Source organism: Castanea sativa, chromosome 12 (assembly GCF_040712315.1).
Source record: "Castanea sativa cultivar Marrone di Chiusa Pesio chromosome 12, ASM4071231v1".
In the NCBI taxonomy this organism is placed as follows: Eukaryota; Viridiplantae; Streptophyta; class Magnoliopsida; order Fagales; family Fagaceae; genus Castanea; species Castanea sativa.
The window spans coordinates 6767025-6781339 of record NC_134024.1 but is presented as its reverse complement, the minus strand read 5'-3'; the positions used below and the strand labels follow the sequence as shown (position 1 = coordinate 6781339).

Here is a 14315-nt window from a genome sequence, read left to right as displayed (position 1 = left end):
ACTCCAAGGCCTTTTTTTTTCCCTCATCTTCTTTATTTTTCTTTCTTCTTCGGACCCACTACAACGTTTTTTTTTTTTCCTTTCTTCTTCTTTCTTTCCTTCTCTTCTTTAGACCCACTCCAACGTTATTTTTTTTTTTTGTTCTTCATCTTCTTTCTTTCTTTTTCTTTAGACCCACTCCACCATTTTCATACATGCATAAATTTATACCCAGAAATAAAAACCCACACCTCATTTTCGTGATTTTGGTTTTCGATCTAAGGATTCTTGGGTTTGGGTTTAGGTTTTCTATGTTTGTGGGTTTGGATTTGGCAATTTGGGTCACCAATCTAAAGATTTTATGTTGGTGGGTTTGAGTTTTCAATGTTTGTGGTTATGGCTTGAAGCTTGTTAGCTTGGATTTTTTTGGTGGAAATTGTGGTTTTGGTTGAGAGCTGTTGGTGGGTTTGGATTTTTTATTCATTCGGATTTTTTGGTAGAGGTTGTGGACCTGTGGTTGTGTTGAGGGTTGTTGGTGGTGGAGGTTGTGGTTGTGGATTTCTGGGTTTGCTGTTGGTGGTGGTGGAGCTTGGTTGATGGTGGTGGATTCTGGGTTTACTGTTGGTGGTGGTGAAGCTGAGTTTCGGTGTAGCTAGGTATTGATGCGTGAAATGGGTTTCTGAGAAAAGAGATGTTAATGGGTATTGATGAAAAGCATAAAGAAATATAAATAGAAAGAAGAGTAAAGAAGACCGAACCTGTTTCCAATCTGAGCCGGCGTCGGACAAGGAGATCTTTGCAGTGCTTTTCGCTTTATGGGGTTTGGGTTTGTTTCTGGACTGGGTATGTTGTATTGGAAGAAAATATCTTGTGAGAGTTAAGAGAAATCCCCCCGCGAGTACCGACCATAAGCAAATATTGTGGTGTCAGTGGGTGGGCTCCACCATTTTGGCAAAAAGTAGGCTTAAATTTTGAGTTATGTTGCCAAATAAGAATTTTGAAGATTTTGAAAGGAAGTGGAAACTGAGTTATGAGTTATAGGTTTTGAGTTTGAGTTATGAGTATTGATTATTGAGTTATGAAAACTAAGTTATGACAAAACCAAATGATCCCTAAATGTGTTGTTTTTCAAATAAAAAGTATAAGTTTTGAAAACTATACTAATTTACTTATAGGGAAAGAATGATATTGATCTTTTAAATAAATTAAATGATATATATTTATTTATTTCCCCCCTGAACTTTGCATGAAGTTTACTTTTATCTTAAACTTTAAAGGGTTAGGTTTTTCTTACTAAACTTTAGTGTTTCTAATAAAAATATCTACAATTTGAATTCTCCCACCCCATTGCACTCATTGAACTATCAAATAATAATAATTTACATAAAAAAAAAAATCGGACATGAAAGTAGGGCATGTGGCACCAAATAATTGGCCATTAATATTTTACACCTTTCCTCCGTTTAAAAAAAAAAAAATTCCAAACAAAAACCTCATTTTCTTACCATTTCTCATCAACCGCACAAACGTCTTCATGCCTCTCCTCTACAGATTCTTTAATACTCCCTTGGCTGAAGTAACCACTAATAGTAATTAAGGCACTGAAGAAGAAGCAAGATATTTGCCAAACCCCATCAATCACCGTCAAAGTCTGTATTCATTCTTTCAGTAACAACTTACTGAAATTCTTTTTTTGTCCATAAGTAACAATTTACTACTTATAATTTGTTGTGAAATGTTGTGAATATACCATTTTTTGTAAGTTTTTGGTTCAACATTCAACATTCAACGGACCAAAATTTTGGAGAGGTTAAATTTTATTTTTAATGGGCTCAAATTATTGTTCAAAACAGTCAATTTTTTTTTGGGTAGTCAAAGACCCATATTAATTTAAAACTTAATTTTTTAAGATATAAAAAAAAAAAAAAAAATTCAAGTCAGGGTGGTCACCCTAGAAATTTTTTCACAAAGCTAAGATTTTTGAGAGAGGGAGAGATATCTGAGTTGGATTTGGGTTGGTGTTGGGCACGAAATTGAAGGAGATGTGTTCTTTTTTTCTTTCTTTTTTTTTTTTTTTCTTCTTTTCTTTGTGTTTGTTGCTACTTGTTGTTGTGTTTGGTTGCTAAGAGATAGGTTTGTTTGGTTGTGATCGACTTGCTCTTAATTGATGGTGGTGGTGGGTTTGATTGTGAGAACGTGAAGTTTGCTTGGTTGCTTTTGTTCTGGGTTTGTTTAGTTGGATTCGACTTACTCTTAATTGATGGTGGTAGTGGGTATGATTGTGAGAACATGAATTTTGTTGGGTATATTAATTGTAAGAACATGAAGTTTGATTCTGGGTTTGCACTTGTTCTGAGATTTAGGAAGAAAATGAAGAACAAGTTTTTATGTTCTTACGAAAAAATAATTAAAGTAAAAAAGTAATAATAATGATAATAAAATTAGATTTAAGGTTTGTTTTTTAATTTATTTTTTAATTTAGTTTAAGTACTCTGATCTGATTTTTTTATTCATTTAAATGCTCACATGGCATTTAAAAATGCCAAATAATCTTTTTTTAATAATATTTTAATAGTCACGTCAGTGCTATGTCAACAAGCAAGGCATTCCGTTAGACACGTAGGATTTTTTCGTTGGTTGGTCGACGGCAAGGACCATTGGTCTTGTTCTAGGATTTAGGAAGAACATGAAGAACAAGTTTTTATGTTGTTATGAAAAAATAATTAAAGTAAAAAAGTAATAATAATGATAATAAAATTAGATTTAAGGTTTGTTTTTTAATTTAGTTTAAATACTCTAATCTAGTTTTTTTTTATTCATTTAAATGCTCACATGGCATTTAAAAATGCCAAATAATCTTTTTTAATAATATTTTAATAGTCACGTCAGTGCCATGTCAACAAGCAAGGCATTCCGTTAGACACGTAGAATTTTTTCATTCGTTGGTTGACGGTAATGACCATTTTAAAAACGATTTTCTTTTTTTAGGGATGACATTAGGAACGAAATCAATTTTGAAACCAAAATAGAAATTGACCCAAAATGTAGGAACCAAAAGTGCATTTTCACCTTCTTCTTTTTTTAACTAGAAAATGAAGAGGGTTTGTGAGCAATTTGTTATGAGATTTCTCAAATAGATTAAATCTTAAAAATTGATAATCTATTTTTTGCCTTAAAACACTGTTACTTAATCAACACGTAAATTACATTCAAATTTTTAATTTGACAATTTGATAAAATCACCATCATATGGAATAAATTATAGGTAAAGTAGACATACCATCCTTGTCTTTATCCTTAATATATAAAATCACCATGTGCTTTATTTTTGACACTGGCCTCATTTGTGGTTTGTTTATGAGGCATTTATTTCTCTTATAGTTTGCTTATGAGATGGTTTTGATGGGGGAGGTCGTGTATCTGGTTTACTCCCTAAGGATAGGTCCAAAAAACCCTACTTGTTGAGGTTTCACTTCATCTATAAAAAATTTATGAAACTTTTCCACTAATTAACTTTAACGGAATTTTATTTTATTGTAAGTGTCAAGACATCATATATAGTGAAAGAGTTGAAGAAATAGATTTTTCTACCATGGCCTCATGGTAATGGTTCTCTCTCTAACTTTCTTCTTCAATTCTCATTGGAGTTTGTGTATGTTCACAAGGCTTAAACTTAAAGGTAGAACAATTTTTTTCTCTAAGTTTTCCCCAATATGTGTTGTGAGGCCATGTCATCGAATTTTTAAAAATTAGTAAAAATACTACATAAAGCAAACCAAAAGAGAGGTAAATATCTTATAAAGCAAACCACAAGGGTGGTAAGTATCACAAAATAAAACACAAGGTAACTCCATGTTTGAAGAGTAGTACAAGGATAATCTTTGTAATTTACCCTAAATTATATAATAAATCAATATAACTTAAAAGAGTTAAAACTAAACAAGCCATTAACCTCCTAATATCAACTTCCCTTTGTTTCGTATACCAGTGCATTCATTATAAGATTATCAAAAAATGCATTCATTACAAATTATAAATCAGCAGATTTAATTGGCTCGTAGAAAATTTATGATAATGTAGTTGTATTATGTATATGATTTCTTTCTCAAAAAATATAATTTATATGATATAGCTCATTATCAAATGTTTTTATCAACTTTTTTATAAAAAAAACAATACATTACTAATAAAAAAAAAAAAAAAACCAGCTTGTGATCTAGAATGGCTACTCCAACTCCATCCACTCATTTTCTCAGTCTCTATTTTATTTTAGAATGACCCAAATTATGATTTTATTTGAAATTCAATAGATAAAAATCTATATTTATATTCTATATAATAATATAAATGGAATGCTTTAACTTTTTGTTGATTTCTTGAAATGTTGCCAAATGTCAATGTCATGTAAACTTTTTGAAATATATATTTTCCACATTATTATATTAGTTTGGTTTTTTGAATTACAAACATTTAAACTATGTTAATTTAAGAGAATTAGAATTTGATTCTCAAAAAAATAAAACATTAGAATTCACTGTCAACTCAACACCAATCAGATTATCAACAAAAAAAAAAAACAACACCAAACAAATTGCAATCATACTAATTAAATTAAGTAAGTTATTTATACAGATTCTATAATTAGATTTTTATTTATTTATTAATGTAATATGATCATATATAATTTTTTTTTGAACTTTCTTGTGCATTGCACAAACTAACAACTAATATTGATAATTTTCCTAATTTACTGTTTACTTTATTTGAAATGTAAATACACAATTTTATTTCAGCTAAATTAAAGATGATAATTTTAAAAACCTATGCCCATGTTAAAAAAAAAAAATTAAAAGAGGAAAATATGTTCTAAAGACATTGATTTAAAGAATATTTTAGAAAATTCTTTATGGAAAAGATAAAAATTTGACTTTGTTGACATCTTTTTATATTTCTTATGAAAGTGATACAAAACATTTTTTAAATGGGTCGTACTAACGAATGCACTTAGGGCAATAGTTAACTATCCATTTTAAGAATATTTTGACACCACTTTTTATGGAAAATGAAAAATGTTATCAAAATATTAATTGCTTTTTTACCTTTTTTTTAGAAATACTTTCTTCAAATGTATTATTAATCATTGCCCTAAGGGCATTCATTAATATTTTGTTTTTTTAAATAGTCCATTAACAAATGTACTAAAAAGTTAATAAGACAAATATATATTGTAAGGACCAAAAACTCATAAAACTAGCTTAAAAACGTTGCTGCTTCTTTATTCACTTAAGGTCCTCATACAATACATTTGGTAGAGAGGGTTCAACAACAAAAATCCCCCCTCTATAGTGTCCCGACTCTTATTTATACTATTTGCTCATTTCATCATGGCCCTACACCTCACAATCTACTATATTTTTCCCTCTGACACCTGTCTGTCGGTAATGGAGCAGATTCTAACTTTGCGTTCAACACTGTTCAGGTCATATCCACATTAATGCAACGGATTGAACTGGTATCTTCCAATTAATGCGGCCAGAATGGTTGTTGCCAGGCATTTAATGCATCCCTCTAAATTAGCCTACCACCTTCGGATATTTGTAACCCTTATGTCAGCAATGCCCATGCCACATCATCTTCGGGTATTTTCAGGTAACTTCCCTTACTCCTTTGCTCCATCTTACCTACTGCATGTCGACCTTCCCTTCTTCGGGTCTTCGGGTTCTTGGGTCCTCGGAACCTCACACACACACACACACATATATATATATATATATATATATGTACACACACATTTGTATTTGAAAAAATAATAATTAAATTATGTTTCCATAAAAATTGGATCTCTAAACAAAACCAACAATACGAAGGAAAGTATTGGCATTATCCTGATTTCTAAGCATTTGGCCAATTGGTCAAATTTAATTAATGAGTCACATGTGAGTCTTGAATACATTAAACCCATATTAAGATCATTTAAACTTATTAATAAAGTAATCCCATGATAGAGTTTTTAAAATCATACTACCTACTACCGCACACTCTTAGTGCGGTGGTTACTTTACAGGTATAAGTGCTTGTGGGGTGTGGGGGCAAAAACCGGGGTTCAAGTCTCCAAGATGAGAGGGAGCTTCACATACATATACACTTAAATTAGGTTAGAGTAAAAGTTATATCTTGTATAAAAAAAATCATACTATCTATTTTGAAATACATATATGTTCCTCTTAATAAAAACAAAGAAATGAATGAATTAAATTTAAGATAAATTACAAATTACACCCCTGAAGTTTGGGGTTGACTGGATTTTACACCCTAAAGTTTTAAAAACTTGATTTTACACCCTGAAGTTTGGTTTTGATAGCAATTCACCCCATGTTTAATTTTTGCCGTTAAGTGACACATCATCATGCTGATGTGTTTTTATTTTTGACAAATCAATCTTAAAACTACGTCATTCTAGTGATGACTAAGCAAAGAGTTAACATGCATCAAAACTACATAGTTTCAAAACTAAACTTAAAAGAAAAACCTCCCCCTAAATGGCACAGTTTCAGCTAAAATCTTAAAATCTAAAAACAAAAACTCAATTCCCACAAAGTATGTTTCTTTGAATCTTGTCAACAAGAAATTCATTCATTAAAAGCTCAGTTAGAAGCTGCAAAGTATGATGTGATCAAATATTGCACAGGTACCCTCATCTCAATATCTACAGTTGATCTTGTTGTACTCCGCATCTTGTTGTAAAGGGATAATTGTTACTTTGGCAGTTAAAGACGACACTGATGAAAATTTTAAATTCATTCTTTTCATGGAAATTGTGTGTTAGGGAAATTCAAGTTGTATTTCTTGTAATTTTTCCCCAAAACAAGGCTAATCCCAAGTGGTTGGAACAGTTTTCATGGTTCCCTGCGGGATAAAGCTAAACGTCCAGAGCTGTAGTTCCCATTTTGAAGCGGTTGAACATTTGTGGGAACTTAGTTTTTTGTGGTGAGTTTTTGTTTTTAAATTTTAGGATTTTGGCTGAAATTGTGCCGTTTAGGGGGAGGTTTTTGTTTTAAGTTTAGCTTTGAAACTACATAGTTTTGATGCATGCTAGCTCTTTGCTTGGTCATCACTAAAATGACATAGTTTTAAGGCTAATTTGTCAAAAATATAAAATATCAGTATAATAATGTGTTACTTAACGACATAAATTGATCGTGGGGTGAATTGCTAATATAATCAAATTTCAGAGTATAAATTCAAGCATTCAAAACTATGGGATATAAAATCCAGTCAACTCTAAATTTTAAGATGTAATTTGTAATTTGCCCTTAAATTTAATAACATCATAAATAATTTAAATAAATATAAATAATAGTTAAAAAAAAAAGAATAAAAAGAAGAAGAAGCACATGAAATATTCCTCTTACGTTAGCTTTCTTTTTACTTACCACTCATCCCTTTTAAAAAGTCACATTTAATAGTGCTACGAGAATTAAATAATTCTACCGAATTAGACACTCTCTCCATCGAAGCGCGTTGATGAGACGTTCTATTCTAATGGCACGACTGTAGTGAAATCCAGTCAAAATTTGACACACGCGCGAGTGACTTGTAAAGTTAACCATTCAATTGGATACCGATCAATCAAGAATATAGAAAGATCAAGATGAAAAATCACCGCACACTTTCTTGGCCCCACCTAACAACAACTTCACTGGCTCTCAATTACAGTAGATATTGTACAATCTTTTTTTTTTTTTTTGGTTAAGATATTGTACAATCTTTAATGTAAATAAGTACTAACATTATATGCATTTATTTAGTGGTAAAACTACGAAGGTGAAGCTTGTGTCGGTACCTTTTTTTTCATATTGGACATGATTCGATTTAGATACTTGTTGAGTTTTAGACATGTGTTTGCATTGTGTATAAATAAGTACAACATGTATTTATTTAGTTTTAGGCTTATGAAAGTGAAACTTGGGTCTAATACTTTTTTGTGTTGAACACAATACAATTAAAATTTGCATTTTTTGTTAAAAACCTTGTAATTAAATTAACTCTTTTTCATATACAAAGTGTTTAGAGTCTAAGAAAAAAAAAGTTAGAATTATAAGATTAACAGCATGTTATAATTATTTTTTAAAAAAATATTCGTATTTAAATTTGGACACTGTATGCATTGTAGTGGGTCCATTGCCCAAAAAAAACTTACCCTATCATTTATATTCTATCAAGAGCAATGAATACCACGCACTCAGAATTGCATACAATTGGTACTCTCTTGAAATCTAAAACTTGTGAAATTTTGACTAGAGTAAACAAGATTTAACCTTGTGTTATATTTGTGCGCTTTGTGGGAATGTTGACCTTTAAAAAGAGTTCAAAGACTAGCTCCTGTTGCAGTTGCTTGCGTGATGCTTCAAGTTTCTTGTTTAGGTCCTTTTTATAGGTGAGTGAGTGAGTGCTAGCATAGAAATTTCAAAAGGGAGCGCCAACCGAACTCCTATTTTTTTTTTCCAACCACTTGAATTCCTATCATAACCAACTTCTCTCTTTTCCAATGAGAGAGAAGAGTCAACGAGAAGATTTGCCTTTCTAGCTGAACATGTGTTCAATGCAATGAAGCTGTAGTTGGAAAGTTTTGGTGTTGTACTACAAAAACCTCGTCTTGTGGAAGTTGTACTTCTTTGCAGTACATGCAGAGTTGTGCTGATGGCAAGGCCTGTGGTACTCATTCTTTCATCTTGTTATGGTATTTTCATGGTGTATTAAAAACATATATAAATAAATATGGTATCTTGCAGCAAATGCGGTCATGTAGGAGTAATTAATTTTGGTCTAAAGGTGATTCTCTGAGAGACCCAATAGGGGAATCGTGTGGTTTTCACATTTGTTTGGTGTGGAGCTTAACACTCGTGTGATTGGATTTGAAAACCCATTTGGGTTTTGTTGGTGTTGTATTGTTATTTGAGAGGTTCTTGTGAGTCAACGCTCAGATTGGCATGTAAAGGTTTTTTGGTGTATAGATTGAAGAGGGTGGCTAATACTAACGGGCAATATTTTGGTCTTTGGATGTAGAAATCGAAGAAACAGTTTTCAATTTTTGTAAGCTTTCCAAAGTTCTGATCTTTTGTTCTTGAGCAAAGGAGGAGAAGAAGAGCAAAGGTATGATCATTCATGTGTACTATTTTGTCTACTTTCATCAAGTTGGATTTTTTATTGATTTTTTCTTTGTTTTTGGATTGTATAGGACTAGGTAGAAGATTTTGATAATGGAAATGAGGAACATGAACAAGGAAGAATCAAATGAGATAGAGAACATTGAGAGAGAGGATATCGAAGAGACTCGTGAAGAGCCAGAGGACGTGAAGAGAATTGCCCCATGGAAGAGACAGATTACAATTAGAGGACTTGTTGCTAGCTTAGCTATTGGAATCATGTATAGTGTGATAGTGATGAAGCTAAACCTCACAACTGGTCTAGTCCCAAACCTCAATGTCTCGGCTGCTCTCCTTGCCTTTGTATTTATCAGAACATGGACTGCACTACTTGAGAAGGCTGGAATTGTATCAATTCCATTCACTCGACAGGAGAACACTATAATTCAGACATGTGCAGTTGCATGTTATAGCATTTCTCTTGGAGGTTGGTGATTTTGATCTTGCTTTGTTGTTTACAGTCAATTTTTTTTTTTTTGCCTTTTGTTAATTTAGATATTTTACAAGTTACTATTGCATATGTTTTATATGTAATCAATTATGGGATTGCAGGTGGTTTTGGATCTTATCTATTGGGTTTGAATAGGAGGACATATGAGCAAGCAGGGGTTGATACAGATGGGAATACTCCTAACACTAAGGAGCCTGGGATTGGTTGGATGACTGGTTTCCTCTTTGTAAGCTGCTTTGTTGGGCTGTTGGCATTGGTTCCTCTCAGAAAGGTATGCTTTGCGTTTTTTATATTATTTTCATTAGAAATTGACCTTGGCATATTGGGAGTTTCGTTAATTATTAAAGGGTTTTGATGTCCTCCAAATCTATATACATAATTCTATATGATCATTTGCATTATAATAATCTGAATTTCTGGCAAGGTTTCTCTATCTCTTTCTGAACTTGAAATGGTTGGTCATGGAATTTGTGATCTTCTACAGGTCATGATAATAGACTGCAAATTACCATATCCAAGTGGAACTGCAACTGCTGTTCTTATTAATGGCTTTCATACTCCTAAAGGAGACAATATAGCCAAGTACGCATTGATTTTATAATTATAGTCTCAAATTAATTCAAAAAAAATTTAAGTGTGAAACAACTCTTAATAAGTTTCAAACCTATTTGCAGGAAGCAGGTTCATGGGTTCATGAAATTCTTTTCAATGAGTTTCCTTTGGGGTTTCTTTCAATGGTTCTATTCAGGTGATGGAGAGACATGTGGATTTGCTCAGTTCCCTACATTTGGATTGCAAGCTTGGAAAAATTCGTGCGTTCTTCACATATTTCTCTGCATATCTTTTAGCCTTATCTGAGAGTGATCGTATCATTGATTAATGATTTCATTGAATTTTGCAGATTCTACTTTGATTTCAGTATGACTTATATTGGAGCAGGAATGATCTGTTCCCATCTTGTAAACTTGTCATTGCTTTTTGGTGCTGTGCTCTCTTGGGGAATAATGTGGCCGCTGATAAGGGGGCTCAAAGGAGAGTGGTTCCCTGAAACAATATCCGAAAGCAGTATGAAGAGTCTTAATGGTTACAAGGTCTGGGTTCTGGACTTTTAAGACTATTCCTTAAGCAGAATCCTAAATTATATTTGGCAGTGAATGTAAATGTGACAAATCCAGTCTTATATCTCCTCGTGTGTTGCAGGTTTTTATTTCCATCGCACTGATCCTTGGGGATGGGCTCTACAATTTTCTCAAGATATTATATCTCACCTCCAGAAACATCCATGGCAGAGTGAACAAGAAGGGCCCTAAAACATGTAAGTGGGTCACTTATGCTACATCTCCTGGGTGTGCCTAATCTCCTGCTGTGTACATAGCCAATTTACTCCACACACTTACAGCCTAGCATGCTACTAATTGGATGTAGTCATATCACCAAAGAACTGAGGAACTTTAGCAATCCACTTAATTGATTGTTTAAATTGTTGGGATCGTGCAATTGGTGTTTAGACTCAAGGCAATTCCCTCATGGGGCCATTACACTTTCAGCGAGCCTTTCATTCTTGTATAACCTTTACACAGTTTTCTTTTACTACTGCAGGGCCAGAAAACCAGAATCAGCCTCTTGATGATCTGCGACGAAATGAGGTATTCATAAGAGACAGCATACCTTTGTGGGTGGCATGCACAGGGTATATACTCTTCTCCATAGTTGCTATCATTGTGATTCCACTCATGTTCCCGGAGTTGAAATGGTATTTTGTAGTTGTTGCCTATATACTTGCACCCTCTCTTTGCTTCTGCAATGCTTATGGTGCGGGTTTAACTGACATGAACATGGCTTATAATTATGGGAAAGTGGCTCTTTTTGTGCTTGCTGCCTTGAGTGGAAAAGATAATGGTGTGGTTGCAGGACTTGTGGGATGTGGTCTGATTAAATCCATGGTTTCCATCTCTTCTGATTTGATGCATGATTTAAAAACTAGCCATCTCACTCTCACTTCCCCTCGATCAATGCTTGTAAGCCAAGCTATTGGGACAGCTATAGGCTGCGTGGTAGCTCCTGTCACATTCTTTCTTTTCTACAAGGCTTTTGATGTTGGGAACCCGAATGGCGAATACAAAGCCCCTTATGCCATCATTTATCGGAACATGGCAATTCTAGGTGTTGAAGGCTTCTCTGCCCTGCCCCATCATTGCTTGCAGCTTTGCTATGGATTTTTCTCCTTTGCAATGGCTGCCAACTTGCTGAGAGATCTTTCCCCTACTAACATTGGGAAATGGGTTCCACTTCCAATGGCCATGGCCGTGCCATTCCTTGTTGGTGCTTACTTTGCAATTGATATGTGTGTTGGAAGTTTGATTGTGTTTGTATGGCATAAGCTAAATAGCAAAGAGGCAAGCTTGATGGTTCCTGCAGTTGCTTCCGGTTTCATATGTGGGGATGGATTGTGGATTCTCCCTGCATCAATCCTTGCTTTGGCCAAGATTAATCCTCCAATCTGCATGAACTTCAAGTAGCATTTCATGTGTTGAAATTTAGTGCTGAGGTATAATCTTACATGAAGACTGAAGTCATGGTCTTAGACTAATATAGAGATGACATTAGACAATAAGCCTATTTCAATAATCGAGCATTTAAGATATTGTTCCAACGTTGCAATAGGGTATGTATATGAGCACAAGTGCCAGGGAAGCTTTGGCAGTCTAATGTATACAAAGTTACAAACAAAATGTAACTGATCTAAGTTGGTTTTGGCTTTGTTGTAAAAGTTTCATTTGCTGTTGGTCAAAGTTAGCCTTTGTGAGTGGATTCTTGGAGTTTTCTTTAGGAATCAATATATGGGGTTGCATAGTTTTTGGGTAAAATATATTTTTAAAAATGGTCTCACTTTTTTGGATATTTGGTACAACTAAAATGTCCTACACTATACAAGTTATAAATAATTTCACCAACTACATAAGAAGGAATAGTCGTAAAAGCAACCAAGTTTAACGCCACAAGAACAAATAGGATTTCTCAATTGAAGGATGTGATGGCGGTCCAAAAGTGTGATGCACAGTGCAGACAGCATCGAACAAGGAGGATAAAAACCCCCAAAGATGTGACTACTTTGAAAATGTCGTAAAAAAAGAGCATTTCAGATTTCAGTGCACCACACAATTTTGCAACAAAGAGATAATTCGGCAAGCTATCGACTAAAGTGAAAAGCCATATTATTCTTTAAGCTATAATATGGACACGCAGAAATTGCCAAATGTTGATCTCAAACTATGTGTGCTTCTTTACTTCTTATGGCAAAAGACACCCCATCGTCACCCAATCTATTTATACGGCCAAAATGAGAATATATTCCTTTCGCGTAAAAGTTTTAGCAAAATATCTCATCTAAAACTATTTAGAAATATGCTCCTGTTTTAAACTTAATTTTTTAAAAATCGAGTTTCAATGAAAAACTTGATTTTTAGAAAACCGAGTTATAGGCAATCAAAAAAAAAAACTTCCATAGAACTTGAGTTTCATGCAGTTTTTTTAAGCAACTCGATTTTCGCCAAATCAAGTTTTTAATTGAAACTCGATTTTTTAAAAATCGAGTTTCAAAACAGGAGCATATTTCTAAATAGTTTCAAATAGGGAGCATTTCACCGAAACTTTTCAACAAAAAGAGTATATCTCCATTTTGGCCCTATTTATACAATAATGTATAGCTACAAGATAACATCAACTTCCGTGTTGTAATTGATGACCCTTTTTTTTTTGAGAACCCAATTATTAACAGTTGAATAATCACTATTATATGTCATCTCCACATCTACTCGCTTTCTCATTTGAATTAATAAACCATCTTCTAAATTGTCTTAAACGAGTTCTCCTTATGTTTTATTTAATAATAGTCATTCACATCAACTTTCTCAATTTTGGTTGGAGGGGAAACCCCACACAAAAACCACGAACATTTCTTAACGAATTTCATGAAAACCCACCCCAACTGCATAGCATATTTTCCACAGCACGCCTAGCAAGCTGGTTAGGTAAAAAACAAGGAATTCCCTATTGAAGTTATCCTTTCATATTTATTAGTCCAAAACAACCAGCAGAGTGTGCAAAAAATCGCAATCTCAGGTTGTTCTATGCCCAATCTATGACATCAATGAAAGCATATGTGCCAACCAAACTTTCCATACATAATAATCAAATTTATGAATATTAATAGATGTTTCCTTACAACAATTTTATTATTCCTAACATAATTTTCATTTACTATATTAAACCGTACCCTTTCGTTGTCATTATTTCCTCCACAAAGAAGTGAATCTTTTTTTAATTATGCAACAATATTCTGTAACATATTTCATTCAACCATTCAGCTGTAACTTGAAAAGGATTCTACTTGTTTGTGGTGGAAGTAAAAGAAAGAATTCATAAATCATACATGACTCATTGATATGATCAAGGTATGGTTTAAAGCCAATGTTACTCCTCAATAGTCAATAGTCTAGTGGTCCTAATAGTCCCACTAGAGGAATTCAATGCCTAGAAATTAACTCTCATTGATATATATTCATTGTCTAGAAATTAGGAAAGATCCAAGCCCTCACTGGAATCTATTAATGAAGCCTAGAATTTGGACCAAGGAAGTCAATACCGTACCAGAGGCTGTACCGATTTGGCCACCGGTA

At 33.3% G+C, this 14315-nt stretch overlaps 1 protein-coding gene across 3 annotated transcripts; it reads left to right on the top strand.

Moving 5' to 3' along the window:
* The first annotated feature begins 8437 nt into the window (after positions 1–8437).
* On the top strand, positions 8438–12428 carry LOC142619563 (metal-nicotianamine transporter YSL3-like). 3 transcript variants are annotated; one of them, XM_075792705.1, is made up of 9 exons: positions 8438–8694; positions 9046–9132; positions 9218–9612; positions 9738–9907; positions 10121–10218; positions 10311–10448; positions 10538–10727; positions 10837–10951; positions 11236–12428. In XM_075792705.1, exons 3-9 carry the CDS (start codon positions 9240–9242, stop codon positions 12153–12155), a joined length of 2004 nt encoding a protein of 667 aa, XP_075648820.1. In that variant the 5' UTR covers positions 8438–8694; positions 9046–9132; positions 9218–9239; the 3' UTR covers positions 12156–12428. The 3 variants fall into 3 exon arrangements, with proteins under 3 accessions (XP_075648820.1, XP_075648819.1, XP_075648818.1); XM_075792704.1 differs by lacking the exon at positions 8438–8694 and having other exon boundaries at positions 8717–9132; XM_075792703.1 differs by lacking the exon at positions 8438–8694 and having other exon boundaries at positions 8748–9132; positions 9224–9612.
* Positions 12429–14315: the final 1887 nt, after the last annotated feature.

What these genes read in the sequence shown, in the direction of transcription:
- LOC142619563 (XM_075792705.1), top strand. Translation starts at nt 9,240, where the DNA reads ATGGAAATGAGGAACATGAACAAGGAAGAATCAAATGAGATAGAGAAC. An exon ending in TTGCAAGCTTGGAAAAATTC is followed by an intron (nt 10,449 to 10,537) that starts GTGCGTTCTTCA and finishes TGAATTTTGCAG; the next exon opens with ATTCTACTTTGATTTCAGTA. An exon ending in CAAGAAGGGCCCTAAAACAT is followed by an intron (nt 10,952 to 11,235) that starts GTAAGTGGGTCA and finishes TTACTACTGCAG; the next exon opens with GGCCAGAAAACCAGAATCAG.